At 43.3% G+C, this 25,836-nt stretch overlaps 2 protein-coding genes across 8 annotated transcripts in view; one reads left to right on the top strand and one right to left on the bottom strand.

Moving 5' to 3' along the window:
* LNX1 (ligand of numb-protein X 1) overlaps nt 1–22,125 on the top strand; it is a 103,814-nt gene extending 81,689 nt beyond the window's left edge. For all 3 annotated transcript variants that reach the window (XM_042870432.1, XM_042870431.1, XM_042870433.1), the window contains 7 exons: nt 1,397–1,599; nt 2,967–3,338; nt 7,858–7,992; nt 12,992–13,169; nt 14,475–14,673; nt 20,640–20,798; nt 21,409–22,125. In XM_042870432.1, coding sequence (XP_042726366.1) covers nt 1,397–1,599; nt 2,967–3,338; nt 7,858–7,992; nt 12,992–13,169; nt 14,475–14,673; nt 20,640–20,798; nt 21,409–21,544 — 1,382 coding nt within the window. In that variant the 3' untranslated portion in view covers nt 21,545–22,125. The remainder of the gene's footprint in view (nt 1–1,396; nt 1,600–2,966; nt 3,339–7,857; nt 7,993–12,991; nt 13,170–14,474; nt 14,674–20,639; nt 20,799–21,408) is intronic.
* A 955-nt stretch (nt 22,126–23,080) lies between these two features.
* The window catches only part of FIP1L1 (factor interacting with PAPOLA and CPSF1), a 37,038-nt gene continuing 34,282 nt past the window's right edge, over nt 23,081–25,836 (bottom strand). For all 5 annotated transcript variants that reach the window (XM_042870438.1, XM_042870435.1, XM_042870437.1 and 2 more), the window contains 2 exons: nt 24,048–24,185; nt 23,081–23,327 (listed from right to left, as the gene is read on the bottom strand). In XM_042870438.1, coding sequence (XP_042726372.1) covers nt 23,180–23,327; nt 24,048–24,185 — 286 coding nt within the window. In that variant the 3' untranslated portion in view covers nt 23,081–23,179. The remainder of the gene's footprint in view (nt 23,328–24,047; nt 24,186–25,836) is intronic.

Genomic DNA, 25,836 nt, shown 5'->3' on the forward strand with positions numbered 1-25,836 from the left:
TTTTCTACTTGCAGGTTTACACATAATGTGGACTCTTATACCAGAAATTCAAAAGCTTTCTGTCACATGTGGAGGGTCACAAGACACTTAAGGACTGATGTGTCTGTACTAGACATCTCAGTAGTGCTTTTACTTGAATTTCACTCAATGATGAATGTGGATTAAAATTGCCCAAGACATGCTGTGCAGACTAACATGTCAGTTGAAAAATAGGGTTTGGAAGGAGATGCAGTCCCCAGCACATTATAACTAAAAAACAGGATCCCTGCACACAGTTGGTCCTTCTTCCCCACACTCAGATTGCCAATGCCAGCAGAGATCTTCCCTTGCAGCTGAGCAGTCAGCATCATTCCCTTCTACCCCACAGGTTCATAACATGTGAAAAATCTTGGGAAAACGGATTCGTTCAGGAGGGCTGACTGCTTCTGAAAGTAGAGCGGCTCATCCTTCATGCATGAAGAGTGTAGTTCAGAGTGTTGAGTTGTCTGGGTTCAGCACAGGACAGATTTGTGAAAATACCACCCAGTCTGTGTAGATTTATTCGAGGCTATGGGCAATACTGTGGAAATGTCACCTCCTGCATCAATAGCAGCAGATATGTTCTCATTTGAATTCACATTTCTTAACAAGGCTTAGGATAAGTTTTTGTTAGAACTGACAGAGCTGGCTGGCCAGCAGCAGTACTTTTGCTTGTGTAACTCTTTGAAGATCTATCAGATCACCTCTGAAATTCCCCTTTCTGAATGTATATTGGTTTTCATACTGATCCTTTGCAGTAACAGCCAGATATTCTTGCTTCCTAGACTTCAAGGATGATGTAAAGAGGATGATCTGGTAGGGAAACTGCTGTTTGCTTTGGATTGCCAAAGAAAATTTGCCTTTCTGTAAGCTCAAGGCAAAAAAAAAAAAAAAAAAAAAAAAAAAAAGTTTGCATGGCTACTAGCAGTGAGGAAAGTCAGCAGCCCACTGCAGCACAGACCACCAGGGTTTGTTGGCTTGTCTGTGCCCATATTCTCTAGGGCCAGTGAGGAGCTGTGACCTGTTTCAGAGGGGTGTCTGGTGGCTAAAATCATATTTTGTTCCCTTAAAATTTTAGCACGCATAACTGTATTTTTTTTCTTAAGCTCATTTCGTCTGTCTGGATTGCATCAAGTGTTTGAGGCTGTGCTTTGAGGGGGAAAAGAATAGAAGGGAAGCTTGAATATATTCATTAAAAGTGATCCCGTCAAGTTCACTAAAGCAAACATACATTTCCTTTGCTGCACACGTAGTATATATCATATCAATGCATAAAACCTAGTTTGGGTAACTGACAGGTACTTGAAGTCATATGGTGCATGCTTTAATGAAGCAAAGACAAGATGTCATATAAATACCTTACGATGTACATTTCCAGGTTTTCCCAGATTGTATCACCTGATTCCAGATGGTGAAATCACCTGCATTAAGATCAACCGGACTGATCCCCATGAGAACCTGGCCATTAGGATTGTGGGAGGCAGCGAGACTCCTTTGGTTCACATTATTATACAGCATATTTATCGAGATGGAGTAATTGCCAGAGATGGAAGATTGCTGCCTGGAGACATGATACTGAAGGTACAGTACAGTGGGAGTACAAGATAAAAAAAAAAAAATTGTATCCTGACCAAGAGTAACTATAAATTGATCATAAGGTTTGCAGTGCTGCCGTGTGTAGATTGAACAATACATGCAAGAAGTCTGGTTCCTCTGCATGCTGTGATGATTTTATTCATCACAGCTGTTTTCGTAACTCACATTTGTTTGCATTTCCCACTCAGTTATCAGGCTTCTGTACTTCCTAGCCAAGCATGGCAGATCCAAAATGCATTGCAGCATGATGTTGGCATGTCTGACCCAGCAGAATAAATATTTTCTTCTGAAAGCAGGAGCAAGGCTTTTTTGACCTGTTTTTTTGTTTGTTTGTTTCTACTGAGCTGTGGATTTGAATCTCACTTAGTGCAGTTTCCATTGCTTCAAATCCCACTTACAACAGATGACAGAGGCCTGGTCAACTTATGTCCTATCTGCATCAGCACCATACAACGTGAGGCACTGCTTGCTCTGATCTGTGAGAGCTGCCCCATCAGCAACCACAGGTGGAATCTCCAGGAACAAATGAACAGCCTTCAGGTGTTAGCCGTTGGCTGCTACTTCTGCATCTATATAAATGTGTAACAGATGAGCAAGAATTAGGCCAGGTGGTTAAGAATCATGTATCTTGTGAACAGTGGCTCCAGCAGTGAACAAAAACAGCTCTCCCAGCTGCCCCTTTGACTTGGAGCTCTGAAAGGGTGCTACATTACTTTTATGTTTCAGTACTCAGAAGAAAGGCTACCTGGTAAATCCTACCTGGAAAAAGAAACACAAAAAGCCCAACACTCCAGTGTGGTGTGTAAGCATGACTCCCTGCTAAATAACCAGTGCTTTTGGCCTTCTGCTTGAGGCTCTTTTCTCCATTTTAATTAGAGGTTCATTAGTGGGGCACTTTTTTTTTTTCTTTTTTTTTTTTCTGCTTTTAGTAATACAGCTGAGAGATAATGAAGAGAAACAACTGGAAAGTAGTGGGAGTGGAAGGAAGGGCTGGCAAGGTGATCTGAAATCAGAAGCTAGTGAAATAAAACCAAGATATATGAAAGGATATTGGATCTTGGGGGAGAGCAATAATAAAGTTGAGAAATAACAGTTATGTCTGGAGACTATCCGAGCTGAGAGAAGGGGGGGGGGGGGGGGGGAAGGGTGTGAAAAGCAGAAAGTGTCTGTACAGGGCGTCCTTTCCTTGGAGGAAGGACTCTTTTGCACACACACTTGGCGTGCTGCACCACGCTGCTGGGAGCAAAGCACACCACCTCATATGAAGACATCTGTGTAAATAGAGCAGCTGTCTTCATGCCAATTCAGATTAAATTGCCTTTCTGCCACTGATTTACAGCTCTCTCTTCCAGGTGAACGGCATGGACATCAAAAACGTGCCTCACCACTATGCCCTGTCCATCCTGAAGCAGCCCTGCCATGTGCTGCGGCTCACGGTGCTGAGGGAGCAGCGGTACCGGTGCCGAAGCAGCGGGCTCAGCCTCGATGCTCACTGCAGCAGGGATGACAGCTTCCACGTCATTTTGAACAAAAGCAGCCCTGATGAGCAGCTAGGGATAAAGCTGGTCCGCAGGGCCGATGAACCCGGCGTGTTCATCTTCAACCTGCTGGACGGAGGAGTGGCTGCCCGTGATGGCCAGCTGCAGGAGAACGACCGGGTCCTGGCCATCAATGGGCATGACCATCGGTACGGCAGCCCGGAGAGTGCAGCCCAGCTGATCCAGGTCTGTCACCATGGCTTTGGGCACTGTTTCTGGACTTGGCAAAAGCCAAGAGATGCATTTTCACCATCTGTAGTAATGGTGCTGGGGACGAGATCAATAGGTGTGCATTAATGGGAGGGAAGGTGTGCTGTGTCTCCTTTCCCATCAAGGGTGGGAACTGGCACCTCTGAAATACCCCTGGTGTCACTGCGGGCACGAGGGTGAATATGTGCATTTTCCTCCCCATGATGCCTCCTGCAATCAGCTCACTTCATGGCTTTGTTCCAAAAAACAGGTCAATGTAAATCTCCGTATCCTTTATTCAGAGGGTGGCGAGGTAGACAGGCTGCCCGGAGACACTGTAAATGCTCCATCTCTGGAGGTGTTCAAGGCTGGGTTGGATGGGGCCCTGAGCAGTCTGAGCTGGTGTTTGGAATTGGGTGGGCTTTAAGGTCCCTTCCAGTTCAAACCATTCTATGATTATATGAATCTATATATATACTCTGTATCTGCCAAAATGCAAACCCACCTGTACCCCAATGTCAGAGTCCAGCAGGGTCTTGACTCCCTCCAGGGGAGAAGGGAACAAACTAGAGAAGTCTAAGGCAACCACTGACGTGTTTTGGGATGAGCATTGCAGCATCAGTGACTTCCTGCAGGCAGGTCTTACAACTGAAGGTACTCCATATGCCTTGTGGATATTTCTAACCTAAATCCAGCATTAATTCAGATATTTTGGGGGTGAAAAATAAGGATCTTGTTCTGTAGTTTTTATAAATCTCAATTTAGCCTTATGGAGAACCAAAGGGGTGCCTTTCAGATGCACTTAACAGCCTTGCCACAAAACTGTCACTGTCTTTCTCAGCTACAGAATCAGTGAACTTCTGCCTAATTTCCCCTCCAGAACCATTTTCACTAAATTTATTTATTTACAGCCTACCTTTTAAGAAAACTTCAACATAAAAAGCAAAGCCAAGGATCTTTTGTTGCTTTTCTTTCTTATTTATAGTAGTCATTGTACTTGTGCAACTTTACATTTCATTTAAAGGGATGCACAATGTTCTCATATTGAAGAATTTCACATACCTGAATACGAAGATGTTGAATCAGGCTGGATGCTCCGCATTTCAGGGGGTATAATCAGGGTAACACGAGTCTGGCTGAAAGAATCTTTAAATGCAATGCATTCTGTGACAAATGTTCTCCCTCTAGCATAGGTTCACAGATGGTTGTTTGCCAAATTTCATTGAAAAGTTTATGGCATAGGTAAAGATAAAGCCATTAGCTTGTCTTCCTGCTGAGAGCAGGGCCTCCCACTCATCTGAGCAGGCACGTCCTGCCCGGGAAGCAAAACCGCATCCTTTTGCATAACGCCAGTTGTTGAAATTCTGGTCCAGCATCTTTCTGGATTACGTTATGTAGATCACTAACTGGGAGCAGAAGGCGGCAGTTGGGGAGATGTTAAATTCTCCAAAGGGAACAGAGACGGGAATGAAAACCTTTCTAAAAAATTGATATTCTTGGAACAGTTCTTCATGGCTACAAAACAAGGCAACAGTGCCTCATAAGCAAAAAACACATGTAGACTTGAGATGAAATGGAAAAAATGACTTAATGAGACCATTCACACACAAGTGTTTGAAAACACTACCAAAGTTCTTATTGGGTTCCAAAGAGTGGATGTTATTTATAATAATGCTTGAAATGCATACCAGTCTCTGGGAATTTAAACAACATGCCCATCAAAGGGGAGACTCAGGTTTCCAAACATCCAGGATTGAGCTGATGTGAGCTCTATGAATCACATTTTTCTAATACAAAATTCTTGGATCCTTTGTCTTTTTTTGCCATGTTTTTTCATCAATTATCACTTGCCTTTCCTGTTTCCATGCTATGCCAGAGAAAAACCATTATACTGAGGCCACAAATGTTTTACATTTGCTTCTTACATAGCATGTTTCACCTCATCCTCCCATTTCTCAACAGTACCCTGTCTGTTGAGATCTCAGTGTGTCACTGCACGTTAAGGTCTTCAAATTAACAGTGCTATATGCTTCTAAGACATGATTAGCTTTTTTAAAATCAGAATGAATGTTCACTGGTATGATAAAAGGTTGTAGTGGTTTATTATGCCAATCACAGCTGGGAGAACTTCACATTTCTGCGGAGTCTGATTAGTTTTGACTGCTAAATAATGAATAATAGAGAAAAATCTGATTCTTCAGTCCTGTAATGATTATACATCAGCATATGCAAAGCAGTTGTTAATCAGGAGGTTAGGTGTCAGCCTGTTTAGAAGCTCAATCACAAGAACTGAAACAAAGAAAACACGTACCTGCTAATTAAGAATGTGCACACATCGTATCACTCAGGAGCTCGCTGCTTCCCATTTGCCATGTCATCTTTAGTCACAATCTTGTGTCAGATGTGGCACTTTTTAATCTAAATAATGTCCCACATCTGTTTCACGTGGGTGTGACATGAAAATGATCAAGGTTCTAGAAGAGTAGGCAGTTGGTGTGAGGACATCAGCCCTATCTGCTTGGTTGGGCCAAGGTAGCTGCACAGCTGCCTCGTTTCCAAGTGACTGCGTGGAAGTTGTCACTGTGTCCCTGCCTCCCAACCTGCTTTGTGCAGAGGTTTTTCTTTGCAGCCCCTCAGTGCAGGCAGCCCTTTTGTCTGCTGTTGTGTTTGAACACTGCACCTCCAGCAGCACTGGGTGTCACAGCACAGGTAACCGGAGGTATTTCAGGCTGCTTTTGCTATCCCAGGGAAATATCTGCCAAAAGCAGCAGCAGAATAGTCAGCCTGGCACAGAAGTGACCTTAGGAAGTTTTCAGGCCAAAGCTTTGCAGAGTATTCCCAATCTATGTTTGATTTGCTTTAGCCATAACACAGATTTTAATTCTAGTAGATTGTTTCCATTTTTACTTGTATTCAAACAAGTATTCAAAGCAAACCTCATTTCTTTAATTCTTGCATTAGTGTGAAGAGCAGAGAAGGGACTGATAAAAACAAGCAGTAAAGGGGGAGGACAGGGGGAGAGATCAGAATGAAGCAGTAATTAATGTTCCGATCGGTAGAAACGGTAGTGGGTTTGTATATGGAAGTATGTAAATACAAAAGCTAATCGTCTTGTTTGGATAGCTCTTTAAAACACTTTAACTTCTGAGAATTTACTTAACTCGACTGACCTGGAGACAAATGCAGTGTTGCAATACTCTTGCTGAACTTCTGTTAGTCGGTCCTCAGAGAATTAGTCACGTTTACAACCTTCCTCTAAATAGCCAACTTTGAGACCAACCATGTGGCAACAGATGAGCTTTAAACAGAAGTTGCATAAACTGAAGTTGTTTGTTTTAAGGAAAAATGTATTCTCATGGGGTCAAATGCCCTTAGGAGACTTGATAATGTGTTGTTCAGCTATATTTTGAGTATTTTACAAACTGGAGACCTTGGGGTGCTTTCCTTTCTCCCAAGAGATAGAAGCCTACTTCTGGGTGCCAGATGAATACCCAAGGTTGCTGGTAAAATTGTTTGGTAACAATAAACCTGGTAAAAATATGTAGAAAGTTTTTTTAACATATATATAGGTGTATACCAAATGATATATTATGAAGCTGTGGAGACATTATTTGCTAGTTTGAAACCTAGCATCTCCCAAAGTGCAGGTAAGATAGCTAAGAAATTTGCATTTTTTTTACTGAGGTAGCAAGGTAACACCTTCAAATAGCATGGCTGGACATGCAAATTTCAGACTTGCATGTGGAGGTTTGGTAGAGATAAGTTGTTTTTTTAAACATTAGTGATACTTTTCAAAAGCATTTTTAATTCTCAGTACTACTGAATCCAGCCACAGGAAAAGCAAACTGAACTATAAAAATGTAAATCCCAGGAGCCTCCCCTGGCATCTCTTGATTGTCCATGAGAGTTTTGATTTCAGTAGTGCAACTGGATCTGGGGTGGTTTTCCAGCTGCTTATTCAATGGCAGCTTTCCTTGGAGCTCCTCCCCAGAGAGCAGGAGGTGGTTAGCAAGCACTGGAAGTGTGACATGCCAGAAGCTGTACAGAGATGCTTGGTGGGGGTTCCAAATTAGATCCTTGATAATGACCCCCACACAAGCAGACAGGAGTCCCTCTGGGACCAAATGCTGTTACTCTATGCACTTGCTTGTGCCTTCTCATTCTCTTTTTCTGTGTTCTGCCACACTAGGATTTTACCTCTTCAAGTGGTGACGCATCCCTTTCTTCAAGCTGCCTTACATCTGCTGTGCTGTTACATACACATGAACTCTGTGGCACTGTTATTCTCCACCCTCACCAGCCTAAGCTGGATCATGCTCCTCGTTACAGCACTAATTGTGCAGGGGTCTCTCCTGCAGCAGGCACCTTGCTGGTCTGCCCTGGTGCGTGCAGGAGGACACAAGGAATGAACTGTGATTGCATTATCATGGGTCAGGTCACTACTTGCAGTCCTGTTCAGCTTGTTCTGGGTCATTGCAGCAAAGTGATGGGATTCATCCTGTGCTTCCTCCCATAGGCCAGTGAGCGGCATGTCCACTTTGTGATATCGCGGCAGACCAGAGAGCAGCCCCCCGACATCTTGCAGGAGACGGGATGGATTTACAGCAGCAGCCTCCAGCCCTGTCCTGCTGAGAGGATCAGTGCCAGTAAGGTGAGGACACATCTGCTCTGCTGTCCTTGGGAGAGGGGACCTTTATGTGGCTGACTGTGGGTCTCAGGATAGCCTTTCTGGATCCTGACACCAGTAGTGTTGTGTCTTATTCTGCAATTGAAATATAAAACTGTGCTCCTCATCATTTGTGCTCCAGAAAATGTTTCTTCCCTCACTCAGTTTGAGGTGAGAAGGGGAAGAGAAGGTGAAGAGGGATGGTGGGGCAGTGGTGTGATGGGCGTGGAGCTGGACTTGTGCAGAGACCTGAGCCACACAGGGAAACATGCTTCGATGACTGTAAGAGGTTTATTGTTATATCTCCAACTGAAGAAATGTGTGCAGGAAACAGCTTTCATAGGTTGATCTAAGAGATTCCTATAAGATTCTTGGAAGTTACAGTAGTTATTAATCTGTTGAATGTTTATTAAGCTACAAATGCTTTGACCCAGCTCAAGAGCTGGAAGGTCCTCACTGGCCATGCCAAGCGTACCAGTGTTCTGCTGGATTTGGACACCAAATGTGCCGGTTTTGGAAGCTTGTGCTTGACTGTACCACTACTGTATGACCCCAGGGAATGTCATCTTTACAGCAGAAACACTGGGAGTGCCCTCCCCTGCAAGTATCTTGGTATCCAGGTCTTGTCCTTGGGCTGAGAAGGACAGGGACAAAGGAGTATGGTGTTGGTCTAGAAAATGGCAGCCTGTGTCAGAGGGGCTTAGGTGCTCTCTTCTGTGTTTTAAAGACTTGCCTGCATTCAGAAAATGACTCTGACCCATCTGAAGTCATAATTGTAAGTAGGAGTGATGCCACTCAGACCAAATTAAAGTGCTGTATGGAGGTGCTCCTGATGAGTGGCAGTGGCTTTTGTTTAATACTATGTATTAACTACAGTAGATTGAACATAGTTTTACTGTATGCAAGAACATCCTTGCAGAAATTAATTTCTTTATTTCACTAAATTTAAGTTACATTCCTGGTTAATTTATGTCAATTACTCTGAGTGTCACCCCTACACAAAGCCTCACAAGCTAGTCCTTGGCCCCTTCCCCAGGGGGGTGTCAGGAAGGTAAACAGCAGGGCTGCTTAAATCCATCCTGCCTGATGGGCAGCCAGAAGTGCACCTTAAGAGACCTTTTGGCTGAACCAGATGCCAGATTGGGTACACAACTATCAGCCAGGAGACGAGCCTAGCTCTGCATTACAGATGCATAATGATACTCAATCTTTGCAGGCTTCCTTTAAAAAAACAAACAAACAAATAAAGAAACCCACTACATTTAGTCAGTGTTTTTAATGAGTAAAAAATATAGCAGTGTATTTTTACTGTTAGTTTCATTTTCTGTGAAGTCTCAGTCCCAGCTCTCGGTAAGGATCAGCAGGAGTTAAATCATGGAGCAGTCAATGCCTGGTAGCCACTGCCCGGTAGCAGTAGTGCCCAGTTAATCATGCATCTGCAAAACATTACTTACTAATGAAGTAATGCTTTCCTTAGGGAGATATGTGTAGGACAGCAATTATATCATGTTGCTGCTATATGATTTCTAGTGATGCTTGGAGCACCTGCTAGTTCTACCATGGAGATCTGATTAATTGATACCATGTGGGACTACACTGCTTGTTTTTCATACATTGCCCTAGATCCCTGCCCCAGGTCCCAGAGATCATTTTCTCTTCCTATATCAAGAGGTATTGGACAAGTCTGGTAAATTCAACATTATTTGGGGGGATCTATAAGCTTAGCAGGTCAGTGTTAACCTTGCAACTGTCCCTCTAAGGCTAAAAAATCATCTTTTGTTGAATAGACCATGGCTTGTGGGGGGATTTCCAGTTTGCCTCAAGAGATGTGCGCCCCACTAGAGCGTGAGTGGGATGCTGTGGGCTTCTGCCCAGTGCCACTGCTGGGGCACTGTCCAGGTAAGATCAGAGCCAGGAAACAAAGCTTGGAGCTACTACCACCTCCCTTTGTCTCTGTGCTGGCAGTGGAGAGCCTGTCTCAGAGAAGATGCTCTGGCAATAGATCTGTAGATCAGTACAGCCAGTGGACGCAATTATCTTCAGACACTGAGGGCTTTGGGGATTATACAATCACTACTGGAGTGTTATTTGCCCTTTTATAGAGTACAAGCACGTCAGTTTGAATTTCTCCTGCTTTTTTGCTGAAGGTTCAACTGAGCATCATTTGCAATTCAAGTTCTTTAAACTCTAAGCTTTGGCAGGCTTAAAATGTTATTTTTTTTAAAAACAGACATTAGTGCAGGCATAATGCTTGCAGGCCTAGGGTCTGCACAGTGTCCAAGTGCAGCATGTGCTCCTTCTCACACACAAGGCAGCGCAATGCATATTGTCTGCAGTTTACTACCAAGGGAGTTTGCTATGTGTGTGTGGTTTGGTGGATCTGCTACCTGCTGCCATTGGTGGCATTGCCTTATTACATGTGATGGATAGAATTATTGCTAACTGACCTGAATTTTTATGGATTTTAGGTGTTTATTTTTTTCCCTGGCCTCACCTTAGTGGGTGGTGTTAGCATGTCAGGAACACTCTCTTTGAGGGAAGCAGCTCTCATGTACATAAGTATGGGCTACAAGTCTTGCAAGCCTTGCATTTGGTGCCAAGAGTGAACTCCAGCTTCCAGCAGCCACCTTGTTCATACAGGGGCTGAGAAATCACTTTGGGCCAAGCTGTTGCCCTCCCATCAACTTGCATCTGTCCGGAAAGTGTGAGAAGGCAGATCTTTCAGGCTGGTACGGATGGTAATTGGGCATGTAATGCCACCTCCTTTTGCAGTGGCAGTGATGGGCTGTGTGTGGTGTGCTGGGAGACTTCGGGCCTTGTAAACCATATTCTGGTCTGCAGGGTGGGGGGATGTGGCTTCTGCCTGGATTCAGAAAAGAGATGTCAGGATCACTCTCTTGTGCAGCAGAGGCTGCTGAGTAGGGCTGGAATGAAGAAATAGGCCAGATTTAATTTCTTTGAAGTCAGTGGGAACTTTGCCATTAATTAAATAACACTTATTTTTAATTGGAACTGATCTCTTGCTCCACTCTCACTAAATGCCCAGTAATACTTAAGTTGTCCCATTGCTTAAACAGGAGACATTCTGTGGACTTACAAGCAGGTTAGCCTTCAGGTGAAATGCATCTTCCAGAAACAGCTATGTACTTTGCCTTCAAGACATGCATCATGGCTTTGATGTTGTGATAATCTGCTGTAAATATTTATTTTACAGTAAACATACCCCCTGATATTTTTTAAAAAGGAGAAAATGAACTGTTATATTTTTCTTCTGACCTCTGAGGTCGCTTCAAAATGACAGAGGAGGACAATTGTTTGGAAGAGAATGCATCGAAATGCAGTCACTGATAAACACTGCCTTTCAACTGGTTTACTCATTATCAGTGGTCCTTCCAGGAAAGCTCTACGTGTGTTTACTAAAAAAGGCTTTGCTTCACTTTCATCACTGCCTTTGTCTCAACTGAACCACCCTAATTCCTCTCTATCTGAAGCCATGTAAAAGGACGTGGATAGAGCTTCAAAGGAAAACTGATCCTACGTGCTTGAGTATACAACTACCACTGCTTTTATGATTCTTTGCTGAAATGTAACAGGACAATTTGTTTGCCAGCACTGTTCAGAAAACACTGATTCCTCAAAACTAGAGCCCTGTCTGGCTTATCAGCCACCATTTGTGGTGCCTGCGACATGATGGACATGGCAAGAGTAACAGGATTGCTCGGGTTCAACCTAAATCAAAATTGCATATTTTGTTACAGAATTACAAACTGCATTGTTGCGAAAATTAGTAGTTCCCTTCCACCATTCACTTTCTTCAGGAAGTGACTATTTCCTGACAAAAAGCCATTCCCTTTCAAGGGGGAGAAAGGGCAACATTTTTTTGTGCAAACGTGGATGAAATGTTAAGTTTAGTTTGCACAGACACAGAACTCTACTGTGTTTAAAACATTTATACCTTGAAGACAAATGTGGTCTTTGGAATGATTGAAATGTGCTGTATTGGAACATCCATGTTCTATAAAGGAGAATGTCATAAAGCCTCAGAAATGTTTAGGTTCAGTTGGAAGCTGTAGACCCAATGACTCTGACACAGTGCCCATGTGCTGCACACAGAGGTTGGTGTGTCCAAACAGCTGCCTCAGCTTGCTGTTGCTTGCAGTGATGAAGAGATCTTTTTCACCAATTTCTTTGCCTTTTTGCTCCCAAGGGTCTGCGGCTTCCCCAAAGATGAAGCCATTCCAGCACTATGTATAAGCAAGCACTCCACATCGCTGTCCCTGCACCACAGAATTCTCACCCAGGCTGTTCCTTTTTCCTCTCTATTCCCATATAACTCTGTTGCTGCTCTTTCCCTTCCTCCACCTTGGTGGTGGCAGCAGCACAGGCCCGCCTGCTCCTCTTTCTGCTCTGCTGGCACAGGAATCGAGGTGGGATGTCGTTGTGGGATCTGAAATTGATTGGAGGAGATTAATGTGGCTTTAAATGAGATTTATAGATTATTTTTGCATCTCATGAGTGTGAGGTCATGCTTGTGAATGAGAAGGGGGCAGGGGTTGCATGTGAAATACATTTAGCAGCTATTCTAGCTCCAAGAGGGCTTCTGCAAGAGGAATGTGGTTCTTCATAGCCTGATAATTACAGAAGTGAGGAATAGTGGTGGTCCTAGCTGGTCTTAGCATCAACAACTTTTCTTTCTTCTTTTTAATCGTTCTCCATATTTATATTTCAAAGATCTACTCCTCAGAGTTTCATGGCTAAGACACTTTCGAGTTTGGTGGGGGCTGTGTCTGACTTTAAGGTGTGGGTTATTTTGGCTGTACCTCTGACTCTGCAGAACCTAAGCCCAGGAGTGGCAAGCAGCTGTCAAGTACTTTGGTATTCCTTAAATATTTCCTGGTGAATACTTGCTTCAGTAGAAATTGCTTAAGCTGTCAGGGGGTCTCCTTGCCCACCGTGTTTGTTGTTGCTGTTTTTGCCATCACAGAGCACTCTTCACACTGTCACCTGTCATGAGAAGGTGGTGGCTGTCAGGAAAGATCACACAGAATCACTGGGAATGACTGTGGCAGGCGGAGCAACAAACCGAGAATGGGATTTGCCTATCTATGTGATAAGCGTTGAACCAGGAGGAGTTATCAGCAGAGACAGCAGGATAAAAACAGGTAAAAAGATGGGGATCTTGGCAGCCTGCTTTAATTCAAAGGGTTCCTTCAAAAAGCAGGGATAGTGCAGAACCATCATGCCCTGACACTTTCAGCTTCCCAGAGGCTTCTGTTGGGAGGCGGCAGACCAGAGGGTCTCAAGTCAGCCCCCAAAAAAGTAATAATTCACAGCAACAACCACCTCTGAGAAGGGAAATGTAGGCGTATTGTGGTAGGAAAAGCCTGCACCACTATCTCCTAACTGCTGAAATCTTCATTATGCAACATTTGTGATTGTTCTGTGTTTTTTTATGTACATTTCTGAGCTTGGTTGTCATATAATTTATGAGCTCTAAGAGAGATAGCTGTGCAGAATTCCCATCATATATGAAGTAATGCTAATGTCTTGTGGCTCAACATCTTGCCTAAAAACTTTGGCTTTGTAACTCCATTTGGCTTTTGATGCAATCAGAGGCATTCATGGATTCTCCCCCTCCATGAGCACAAGCCATCCGGAGCAAGCTGAGGTATATTTTTTCAGTCTTTTTTTGCAGGAACTGATAGAGGGCAAAGGAATGGTGACAGATGCCACTGTTCTGGGGGTGCTATGTCTTCTCAGCTTCACCCGGTTACACTGTCCCAAAGCTGCAGGGAATTTCTTACTGCACAGAAGGAATTACTCTGCTCCTCACAGCACCAGGACAGTCAGAACAAGGAGAGAATTGGTCTTTTTGAGCCCTGCAGCCTACCCCAGCCTATGTAGGGATCTCGTTTTGCAGGAACTGTAGCTTCTCCTCATGCGTGTGACAACACAACAGGAGCAACCAGGCAGCTTTTCCCCTCTTCTCCTGCTGGGAAATAACTGCCTCTCAGTGGGATGCATTTTCCAAAAAATAAAAAAAATATTTTAAAAAATAGATTCATTGTGAGGCAGACAACTCAGCATGGAAAATTCAGCCTGGTTAATTTGATAAAATTGAAAACAAATGAATACATGATGTTACAACAGTACCATAGGCTTCCAAGGTTTTGAGCAGCCTTAAGAGTTTTGCTTGCCTCCCGGGGCAGACCACAGGAGAGTTTCACTCAGCAGTGCTGGGACTGCCAGCACGGGGGATGCAGATGGGTGCTGTGAGAGCACCCCAGATTTGAAGAGGGGTGTCCCTCTGCAAGGACAACCACAGCGCTTATGGGATGTAGGTCAGGTGGTGCCATCAACAGCTTCATTGGACAGCAAGCTCTTAGATCTGGATTTTGCTTGTTATCAATGGGGACGCATCTAAGCAACACCAGCAGGGTCTTTTCAGCCATCTCTTTTTATCACAGGTGACATCCTCTTGAACGTGAATGGGATCGACCTGACAGGGGTCAGCCGGAACGAGGCTGTGGCCCTGCTGAAAAACACCAGCTCTTCAGTGGTGCTCAAGGCCCTGGAGATGAGGACATGTGATGGCCGGGAGCGCAGCGAGGCTGCCGAGCACAGCGAGTGGTCGCCGTCCTGGGTGACGTGGCTGGGGCTGCCCCGGTGAGTCCGGCTGCGGCCGCCTCTCGCTGAAGGGGAGTGGGAGGAAAGATTTGTGTTCTCTGGCAGTTCTCTTTTTTTGGCTTGATTCATTGCCCTGACATGTTAATTAAATCCAGGCTCCGTCACAGACTTTCCTCTAAATACCTCCCCTTTGTAAGTGGGTATGTGTACATGGAAAATTAGACACGCAGATCCCCTCGCAAGGGAGGGAAGTATCCTGAGTTGTTCCAGTCCTGAAAACGTATCTGGCACTTAGGGAGTGAGAGGAAGAACTTGTATGGAGGCCTTGGCTCGACCACCCTGCAGAAGGCAGAGCTGCCCCTCCTGCTGCTCCCAAGCTGCACAGCCTTCATTCTCCCTTGCCAAAGGCAGCTGGATTGTTTGGCTTTGCCCAGATGTTGCACAGTGCATACAGTTGGCCAGCATCTCCAAATCACCTCTCTTCACCCCACCCCCGACTGGAAGAAGCACATTTGTCACACGCAGGAAGCAGCTGTGTTGTCCTTTCAGAAAGGATAATGAAAGCCACGTCGCATGCCGTGAAGTTCTCTCCCAGTTGGTGCACACAGTGTATACCTGCAGCTTCAGAGACATTTTGTGAAGTACAATCTGAGGACGTGCTGCGAGTCTACGGATGCAAAACCCTCCTTCCCCAGCCTCAAAGAATGAAGATTTCAGACTACTAGCTATTTCCACCCGCATTCCTGAAGCCAGTGGAGGTTCAGAAAATCTCTTTGTCTTGTGAGAAGAAAGAGTCTGCAGCACAGCTGGGCCTTGCTCAAATTCAGGACATGACCTCACCTTCCCACTTGCACAGAGATTCGATGCTCTTCCTCCTCTTGCCTTGAGCAATGTTGAGCTCCTTCACCTTGCAGCAAGCTCTGCTTTGATGGCCAAGTGGTGCCTTGCATGGATGTGCTCTGTGAGCCCATCTAAAGCTAATACCTTCGTCTAGAGCAGGCTGGTTGTATGCCTGTCACCAATGGAGGAGAGGTTCCTCCTGCAGTGGAGTGGACTGAACTCTTATTACTGTGAAGGAAAAGCAGTAACAAGGAAAAGCAGAAAACCAATAGCCTATCACTGGCTCCCCCAGGAATGGTGAACTCTTCTCTCCCAGTCGTTCTGCAGGCAGGCAGAAATAGTGAGGTTATCTCTCCTGCTTGCTTCCTCTGCGTTCCTGAGTGTGACCACTGCATTTTTACAGGTGATAACATGCAGCACTGGAGCATGAGTAATGTTCCCTGTAGAGAAGGAGGCAAGCAGAGCAGGCTTTGTGATGCTGAGTCCTGCCTCCAAGTCTATAGCTAAATGGGCACAAGCGATGCACCCTGCTGCTTCTGGTGTCAGTGCACCTTTGCTCTGTTGCATAGACAGCCTGAACTGCCTGCTTTTCATCTCCTACCCACAGCTGCCCGAAGTTCCCACGTCCTCATTGAGGTGACTGAGGTGAAGGACAGAGCTCCACAGTGCTGCAGACTCGCACCTGGTATTCCCATCCATCAGTAGTGCTTTGAAGTGTGTGAGGAAAAGGGAGGTATCTTTTTCTTCATTTAAAAGCAGTATCTGAGGTCCCTCTATCCCCCCTTCCAAAGGCTGCATGTGTGAAGCCATTACCACCCGTCTAGTCTGAAGGAAAATCCGCCCCAGTGTCAGCAAGCTTGCAAACAGGAAGCTCATTGTGCTTTCAGCCCAGCTGCAATGGCAAGCACACTGTGGCCTTTCTTTGCCAACCCGGGGCAGGGCATTAGTATGCTGGTCCAGCATGCCGGTCCCACCACCAGGCTGAGATAGGGGCCAGAGTTGGGCAGGAGTGATGGTAACAAAGGTGTACTTCATCCTCAGCAGGAGATGGTTGGTGCACGTGAGGATCAGATCTGGATTTGTTCATTAGGTACAGTTGGAGTCTTCACTTTCCCCCCCACAGTGCATGCTCATATGAAAGTATCATATGAGCTCGTTTTCCTCCAATCTGAGCATTCAGCCTTTCCCTATCTGCCCTTCAGTGTGCTTTCGGCAAGGATCACAGCCCAACTGATTTTGAGGTATTTCCATGAGTCCCATGGATTTCCAAGCTGGTACAGAAAATGATCCTCCATCCATACACACTTCAAACAGGCCTGTCTGAATAAAGGTGCCTGGTGTGCAATCAAGGAGCAAGGAGCATGAAGTAAAACCATACCATTTACCAGAGAGACTGCTCCAAAGTGCCTGCATCTAAGTACAACTGAAACAGCTGGTGGTAAGGTAGCAATGTCAAAATCATCACTGTATGAGATCACGTGAGGTACTCGGGAAGATGGACAGTGCATACCTATGTGAGAAAAACTCCTGGATACAGTCAGTAGCAGCAGAATCAGACAGACAGGTTATCTGTCCTCACTGAAGCTCACAGCCTTAGAAAAGCTGTCCTGCACAATTCAACGTTTGCGGAACTCACTTGAATTTTGGCAGTCTTAATATTGGCCTCAATAGCTTTTCTCTGTGATTTGGTAGTACGTAAACAACTTCTCTGTTCTTTCTGTAGCACAGTCCAGCACAGGGTGGTTATAAAATAGACACACATGTGAATCTGACATCTGTCAAAACTTGGACTGCATGGGCGCAGGGGCTGCGGGCTGTAGGAAACAGTGATGCAGAAACGTAAGCACTCTAGCCTGGAGACTTATTTCAGGATAGCTAATTTAATTCTTTGTTGTTGAGTAAGACAGGTCACGTTTATTGTTGGAGGGAAATGTTGTTAAGAATGCACAGAGTAAATAATGTGCAGCAGCTGGTGAAAAGCATTTCCCCAGCCCTGTGACATTTCTCCCGCTCCAGCTTGTGTTCCTGCTCTCCTTTCTTTTCTCTCCTTACGTTTCCTTCCCCAGCTAGCACTTAAAAATACTTTATAGATCATCCTGTCATAACATTTACAAGCGTTAGTACTTCACACGAGTGCTTTTGTTCATCTGCAAAGTGAGACGAGAAAGACAGGAGTTGGCCAAAGTCATTCTGCAAACCAGGGGTAGTACTGGGCCTAAAACATGGAGCTGGGAGGGAAGTTCTTCCAAATTAACTCCCTCCAGGCTCCGACGGGTGCAATTCTCAAACTTCGCTCCACTCAGGTGCCAGATGCTCCCCTGTTGCAGGCAGGAGGAAGTGAACTGTTTTTCCAACCTTTTTGGTGCTGTTCTTCTGCTGCCAGGTTGGCTTTGACTCCCAGATCATGGGCTGCCTACGCTTTGTAACAGGAGGAAACTGTACATTGCTGTTGAAAACAGGCCATTTTAAACTCCTTGTGCAGCAGTAACTGATGCTTGGATGTGACATTTCTTATGATAGGTCTGTGTCTAGGCTGCTTATCCTCAAGGCTCAAATCTGAGGCAGCTCACACGTAAATTATTCCTTGTCCTCAGCTTTTTGACCACTGGCATGCTTACAGATAGCAGCAAAAGACTGCAAACAGCTTTACTCCCAGACAGAGGGTAGTTCACTTTGGACTACTTGCAGTTTAGTGGGTTATGGTAGCTTAACTGGGTCAGATCAGTTGGGCTGGGGGGTCACCACCACAGAAAACTAATCTACTCAGGCACACTAAGCATCTTCAGCTGACGTAAATACTTTCTCATTTTCTCTCTGCGGCACTTCTTGCTTGCCTTGATTACTATGCAGCTGGAAAGAGCCAAATGAAATACCTCCCTTCAGGCTGCTCTTTGCTCAGTACACTGAAGGAACAGCCTGGCATGTAGCTTGGCATCCCATGTGCTGGGCTCCTGGCATCACTTTCATGTCCCCAGCAGCATTGATGAATGGCTTACGAGTGGCACATTGCCGTGTTTGTGCCCTGTAGCCTATAGGTGAAACTCCATTTTGAAGGGGCAATAGGTGGAATGGGACCTTGGGGCAGGACATAGGGGTCCATCTCCAGAACAAAACAGCCATGCTGACGACAGGTGGTTTCAGGACTGACTTCAGGTAAGTAGGAGTGATTTTCTGCTCTGGTTTCAGCAAGTCCCTGCAAATCTGCATAGTAGGAACATCACCAGATGATCAGAAACTGTTGCACTGAAATTAATTCAAAAAATACTGGAGCAAGATGTATCTCGTTCTTCCTAAAGGAAATGAAAGTTTGGTGCTCTGTAACATCAGAACATTGGTTTATTCTGATTCAAGATATGGTGCAAGGGCAATGGGCAACTGAAACTCAGCCACTGCATTAAAGAAAAATACCTTTTGGCTTGGTAATTAGGTACAGCACATGCTAATGCTGGCAAGCATCCTCCATTTCACTTACATCTAGCATAGATCTTTATAGCACGTGTTTGTGCCTTCCAGACTGATGGAAACTGTGTAGCTGTTGTTTTTACAGAATGTTGTACACAGTGCATGTCTTCACTGTGTCCTCTCCTCATGTCTTCACCTGCTTGACAGTTTTTCTGTAGCATACAGATTTAACCTTCCAGTTTCCTTAGGTAAAGACCATCATGCTGGGCAGCAGAGCCCCTGTCCCTCAAACCAACACGGCATAATAGCACTACCAGCTGGGCCCTGGCACTGCTTGGTCATGACCTTGATAAGTACCATCAAACACAGAGGTCCTGAGTGATTTTGCACATTTAAGTGCACAGATGGTAAAGTACTAATGCCTGGCTGCTGAGGAAAGAAAAAAAAAGAAGTCACCTGTTTCTTACATTAGCAGCCAGTGAATGCCTGCACAAACATTATATACCTACCATCCTGGCAGCAGGTGAATATTTGTAGGCCCTGGGGGATTAATTGATTACTACTATAAAATCCTGCTGTGAACACAGCAAAAGCATTATTTGGCAAAATTTAAAAACACTAGACGTAGTGGTCTCTGAGATAAGGTTATTAATCCTTCTATGGAAGAAAGGTCAGCTGTTTCTTAGAAACCTGAAGTGTTTCTGAATAGAGCTTGTTGCAGTTTTTGCTGTAGGCCAACATGTCCGTTTGGATGTGGAATAGCAAAAGGATTTCACGCTTTTCAGTCATTCCTGGGCGAACTGATAATGATGAGTGGATTAAGAATTAAGGACAGTCTCTTGTTCTGCAACTAATTTATTTGTTTTTTTTCTTAATGGGTTAAAATGAAGAGGCATTCTAAGTAATGCACTCATGAGCCATACGCAAAATTTAAGAGTCTAATCCCCACGCTGCTCTTACTTCCCCCTATTCTTTGTTTCAGCTAAGCATTGAATAAGCATAACCTGGTTGATGCCCCATCCCTGGAGACTTTTCAAGGCTGGATCAGGCCCTGGGCAACCTGAACTAGCTGTGATGTCCCTGTTCATTGCAGGGGAGTTGGACTAGAGGCAGACTGCAGCTCACTTAGCAAAAATACTGATAGTTGTTACAGTCTGTTTCCAACAGCAGACTCAGTACTCCAGTGGACTGACTGAAATGAATGGGATCTGCTCATCCTCCGTGCTCCAACTCACCATGTTGCTTGGCAAGAAAAGCTCAGGATTCCTTCTTCCTGGAGTAGTTCTTTGTGTGATCTCTGCCACTGCTGTAATTCTGGCACAATGCATTGGCCTTGGATTTTTGTTTAGTTCTCAATCCCTGGCTACTTTTGATACAATTAATCACACAGAAGATAAAAGCAGTCACTGGATTGTATGAGGCAAATGAAATACAGTTTCTAGAATTACAGCTTACAAATATTAAATCCAGTCTGAGAGCGTTTTCATCACTTTCAGTCGTAACTAAAACATTTCCATTAAATCTTACCATGTGAACCTACTGATTTATTATTCTAAATTCAAGATGAGCTAGTTGTTTCACTTCTAGCACAACGGGTAGTGGAAAGCAGCACTGAAGTAAAGAAGGAAACGGCAAGTGTTTACTGCAAGGGAACTTCGCTGTTATTTCACATCTTCAAAACACTGTATGAGCATATGAAGAGGCAGATGCCTCATTAATCCAGAGTTAGCTGTAAGACATTTAATCAGACTGCTTTGTTTCAGGTATTTGTACAGCTGCAAAGAAATTGTATTACGAAGAAATACATCCGGGAGCCTTGGCTTCAGCATTGTGGGAGGCTACGAAGAACACAGTGGAAACAAACCTTTCTTTATCAAATCCATTGTTGGGGGAACACCAGCATACAACGATGGAAGAATCAGGTAATGGGAAATGCTACTTCTCACTAAGTTGTCATTCATCCAGATTTTTGAACAAGGTTTGCTTGAATGCTGTGAACGGGGAAGTAAAAGGAATCCCCTGACAGATAGGAAGACAAGCATATTAACAAATTAAAAATTTCTAGTGAGCTCAGTGGAGTACAGAATTAAGCCCTGAAAACAGGACACGTGTTCTGAACTTAAACAGACTTACTTTCATTGTAGAATATTTCTGGATGGCTTTCTTAGCAATCTCTAGTATAAGTAAAAGATGCATCAGTTTGATTTCTAGGGCAATAAACAGAATGCCAGCAGAGCAGCTGTTCTACACCCCCAGCTCAAATAAAAGCCAAACCAGACAACAAAACCATCCAACCACAATACTACGTAGTCTTTAAAAGGTGATTATAAAAAGGAGGGGAATCAACTTTTTCCTTGGGTAGACAGTGACAGGACACTGCTCTGTGCTGCTCTGTTCCCCTATTCATGAACAGCGGTGAGCCTGAAAATAATGGTGACACTTCTCCTTCCCAATGAATGGACATACTTAGGCACTGTCCAAGGAGAAGTGCCCTTGTTTAATGTTCTCATATTTTGCCTTTTGTTTTTTCAGATGTGGAGATATCCTCCTCGCTGTCAATGGCAGAAACACATCAGGAATGATGCACGCCTGCTTGGCAAGGATGCTCAAAGAACTAAAAGGAAAAATTACTCTCACGATTGCCTCCTGGCCTGGCACTTTTTTATAAAACAAATCTTCATGGAGATCTCAAGAAGTAATTTAACACAGAAGAAAGGCAAACAGAAACAAGAAACACTACAGCTGTCAGCCATCTTTGCTTTTTGGGAGGCCAAATATGTGTTTATAAAGAAATGGTTTGTGAAATTTCAACCTGCATGTCAAGAAAAGCCAAGTTTAGACAAAGCAAAGGCACGTGTCAAAGAATCACTTTAGAGTGATTTAAGCTACAGACTTAAGTTATTCCTTCCCCATGTCCACAAGTTTTTGTTTTTTGGTTTTTTGTTTTTTTTATATATATCTATTTAATGCATTATAATAATAATGAAATTCAGGGAGCAGCACCTCCTGCTCACCCACTTTATTTTGATTTAGGAAAAGAAATCCCTGAATAACCTATGGAAAAAATCCTTGCAATTTTTCTAATTGCAAAAATCAGGTGAAGATTTTTATCCAACACATGAATAGCACTTTGGTTATGTGTACCTTTTTGGGTCAGCATGAAGCTGATATTTTGAAGACTTTCAAGTACCCTTTGTTATTCTGTAAAGCTGTGAATTTCTAAAATTATTAAAAATAACTGTAACTGTGTACTTGTACAGATGTTATTTGCATCCAAAAGAAAATGAACCGGTACCCTGATGACAAAGTTTAACTTCTGCTGTGATGCTGTACCAATCTCACTTGTCACTGTGCTAGAAGGTAAAAAGTGATGATGGACTTGTTATTCTTTTCTTAAAATAGTTCTTTGCCTTTCTCTGCAAGATGCTCATTTTTCAAAGTCTTATTTTTTTTTCTCCTAAAAGCCAGCAATGCGGAGAGGCTGTGTTTGTTCATCTTTATCACGTTAGGCACAGCTGTCCCCGAGCACGGAGACTAAAATGAACTTTCTCTTAAGCCACTGAAAAGCAGCAGGGATGATTATCCAGTTTAATTCTTCTTTACGCACCCACACAAACCAGATGTAATTACCAAGTGTATGATCACCACGCTCACTCAGTGTTCCCTCAGACTGAGAACAGTCTGCACCTTTCCCCTTCCCTCTTGTTCTCATTACGCTTCAGTATAAAGCTCTTGAAGAGTCTGCAATTTTCTTCCTGTCCCTGCAGTAAAGGATGATCTTTTCAAATGTGACCTCCAAAAGCGACACTGAACTCACACTGTTCCAGATGTTGGTGGATAATAAAGTGAGTGCACACTGCTTCTAAAGCCAGCAGAAGAATGACCTTCCCACCGGCTCACAAAAAAAGGAGACGATCAAACACAAAGAGTTTGAAATCCCTACACGTGTTCAAAGAGCACCATTTTCAAGCTGTAAGATGTTTTCGCGATGCTTCTTAAAAGTGAAAGTCAGCCCAGGAATCTTAATCTGAAAAATTTATTCTTTTATTTTCCAAAAAAAAAAAAAACAAAAAAAAAACACCCAACCCCCAAAAAACAACCCCCCCAAAAAAACCCAAAACAAAACAACCAACAAAAAAAAAAAAAAAAAAAAAAAAAAAAAGAAAAACCAAGTAACTTTTGATTTTGTACTAACAGAACAAGATTAAGAACAAATTATTTTAATAACCAGAAAAATAACAAGATTTATAGTAATCTATTTCTGGCACTAATATTTATGTGAATAGGCAAAAACCACACAAGCCTATTCTGCGGGGGCAGCTTCAGTGTTTTCCTGCTCAGGAGCAGGTTCACTGCTGGCTTCTTTTCCTTCTTTGCTTCGTTTGGATTTTTTGTGTTTGTGCCTTCTGTGGCTGTCCCCTTCTTCACTGTCGTGACGGCGCCTGCTGTTACTAAATAAAAAGAGGGAAAATACACCTCCAGCAATTGCATGACATTTTGGCCCCCCTTCATTAGAGTACTGAAAACTACAGCCTTTGCGTTCATACTTGAAAACTGGCGCCTTCTCCTGTTCTGTCCCACATAGTAGCTGGATATCAGAATCAAGCTGAAGTTTTTAAGTAGTGTCGTGTACTTTCACACACCCTGTATTTTTTATTTTTACTGCAATGTTTGAATAATTTTAGATTTGCAACCCATATTCTAATAGTAGTAATTCTAGTTATGTCACATTCCTATTAGTATCCCTAAAAGTTTAACTTCTCATTCATCCCCTCTGCCTGAATTTCTAATTCAAAAAGGATCAAAATGAATAATTCCTATGGAGTGAAAATAAGAGTTATTTCACTACGTTCGTGTGTTAATGCTGATGAATGTCAGCTTCACTCTACCTCTTTCTCACCCATCATTTTAGATTTTTTTTTCACAAATTTATAATTTCTATTCACTATCCAAGACAGCCACATGCATCAATATGAAGTTACCCTGCACCAACGCTGTCCACATTTTATACAGCAGACTTGTTCCAAGTAGTACGTCTAAGTGTTTACAGTCTTTCCACAAAACTCCAGTTTGTTTGGGGTTCTTTTAAAAAAATATTTTTTAAGCTGGTTAAGTCTTTATTATCCTGTTTAAAAAAAAAAAAAAAAAAAAAAAAAAAAAAAAAATCAAACCTTCGAGATGATTTGTGCCTTGTATCTTCTTTCTCTCTGTGCCTCCTCTCTCTGTGTCGGTCATCCTTCTCTCTGCTTGTCCTATGGCGGTCGTAGCCTCTTTCTGCATAGTCTCTGTATCTGTATCGTTCTTCATCACTGATGAAAAGAAGACCTTTTCAGGACAGTAACACTAAGCAGTATCTACATATATACATAAGAAATCTTTACACACTTTTGAGAAAAATGACCAAAAAAATCTTCATGTTGCTTCTGCGTTTCTAAACCAAAACCAAATCTGCACCCTACGTTAAAAGGCTATTAAAGCTCTTTGCCTTATACTCTGGACTTACCAAGTCCTACAAGAAGATACAACATAACCAGGCTTATTTTGATACTATTAAGCTGACAAAAGCCAAGTGTTACATTCTTTCCTTCATGTTTCTTTGCTAACATTTACCATAAAAAAACAAGTCTTTTCCCAGCTGCCTGGACAGCAGCAGATCAGACAAATCATGCAAGGAGAACAGCTCACCTCAAGAGAGCTTTGTCATGCACTGCAGCAGCGAGAATTCAAGTCAAAACAATTTTATCTGCCATAACTTGGATCTAGACGCCATTTCCCAAATGAGAACATTACATCAGTGATCATTACAGCCATGCACAAAAACCTCAGAGAAGGGGCGGATGCCTGAAGCAACAGCTTTCAATGAAATTTTATACGATTGTATCACGAAGCAAATAAAAATAAAATTTAAAATCAGCAATTTAGGGTAGCGTAGGGAAGCATCAAACAGAACTCAGAAACTCCTGTTATTCTAAGAAATACATACAAATACATACACTGAAATTAAGAAAACTACAGCTCAAAGTTATGACTTACGACTAAGTAATACAGCTGCACTGATAAATGACTACATTAACATGATGCACTCACTACATCTCAGAGTGAGCAGCTCCAATCTGCTGTGGCAGATCATAGGATGGCTGAGGTGGACAGGGACCTCTGGGTCCATCTGGGCCCACCCCTGCTCAAGCAGAGACATCTGGAGCAGGCGGATGCCCACGTCCTCCAAGAGGAGACTCTGCAGACTCTGGGCAGTCTATGGCACTGCTTGTCACCTGCACAGTCACACAGCTGCTCCACTCTTGGCACTGTCCAATTACTACTTCTGTGACAGTGACCCAGGTGTCAATATCATTTCTTTAAGATCTCACTAAGGAATTCAGCTCACTGCGTTTTGACCTTTATCACACTGACTGTTCAGTCCTGCTCAATCCACCTGGACACCAAGTTCTTTCCTTTAAAGCTGGTTCCGGCCAAACATGCTCTGCTTTGCTGGATTATTGGCTCCAATGACCTCAGAAATACAGGTTCTTTTCTTTAAATTAGCCATGAGACAGGTAAGGTACCAATCAGACAGAGATCTGTATGTTTCAGAAGCAACTAAACGTTGCAAATTAACAGAACAGAATCAAAACCATACTCTTTGCAGAAGAAATCAGTCCAAAAAACCACTGCCTTTTCTCAAGGGGTATGCTGAAAAAATGCACAATTTCATCTGAGGACAGCAGGACAAAGAAGGAATAAAACACTACTGAGGGTTTATTTATAAAGCACATTTTGATTATACTAATAAAGTAAAAAAAATATATATCAAATTTTCTTACAATTCTAAGAAATATATAGATTTTTTAAATTGAGACAACAACTGACAAAAACATATAAAAAGAGTAATTTCTGAGCAGTTAAAAGGTAAAGATAATCCTTATCCCAAATCTCGCCATACTACTGCTTAAGTTTAAACAA

The sequence above is a fragment of the Lagopus leucura genome, unplaced genomic scaffold, assembly GCF_019238085.1.
Source record: "Lagopus leucura isolate 7727_CA_CO unplaced genomic scaffold, USGS_WTPT01 Super-Scaffold_100004, whole genome shotgun sequence".
Lineage (NCBI taxonomy): Eukaryota > Metazoa > Chordata > Aves > Galliformes > Phasianidae > Lagopus > Lagopus leucura.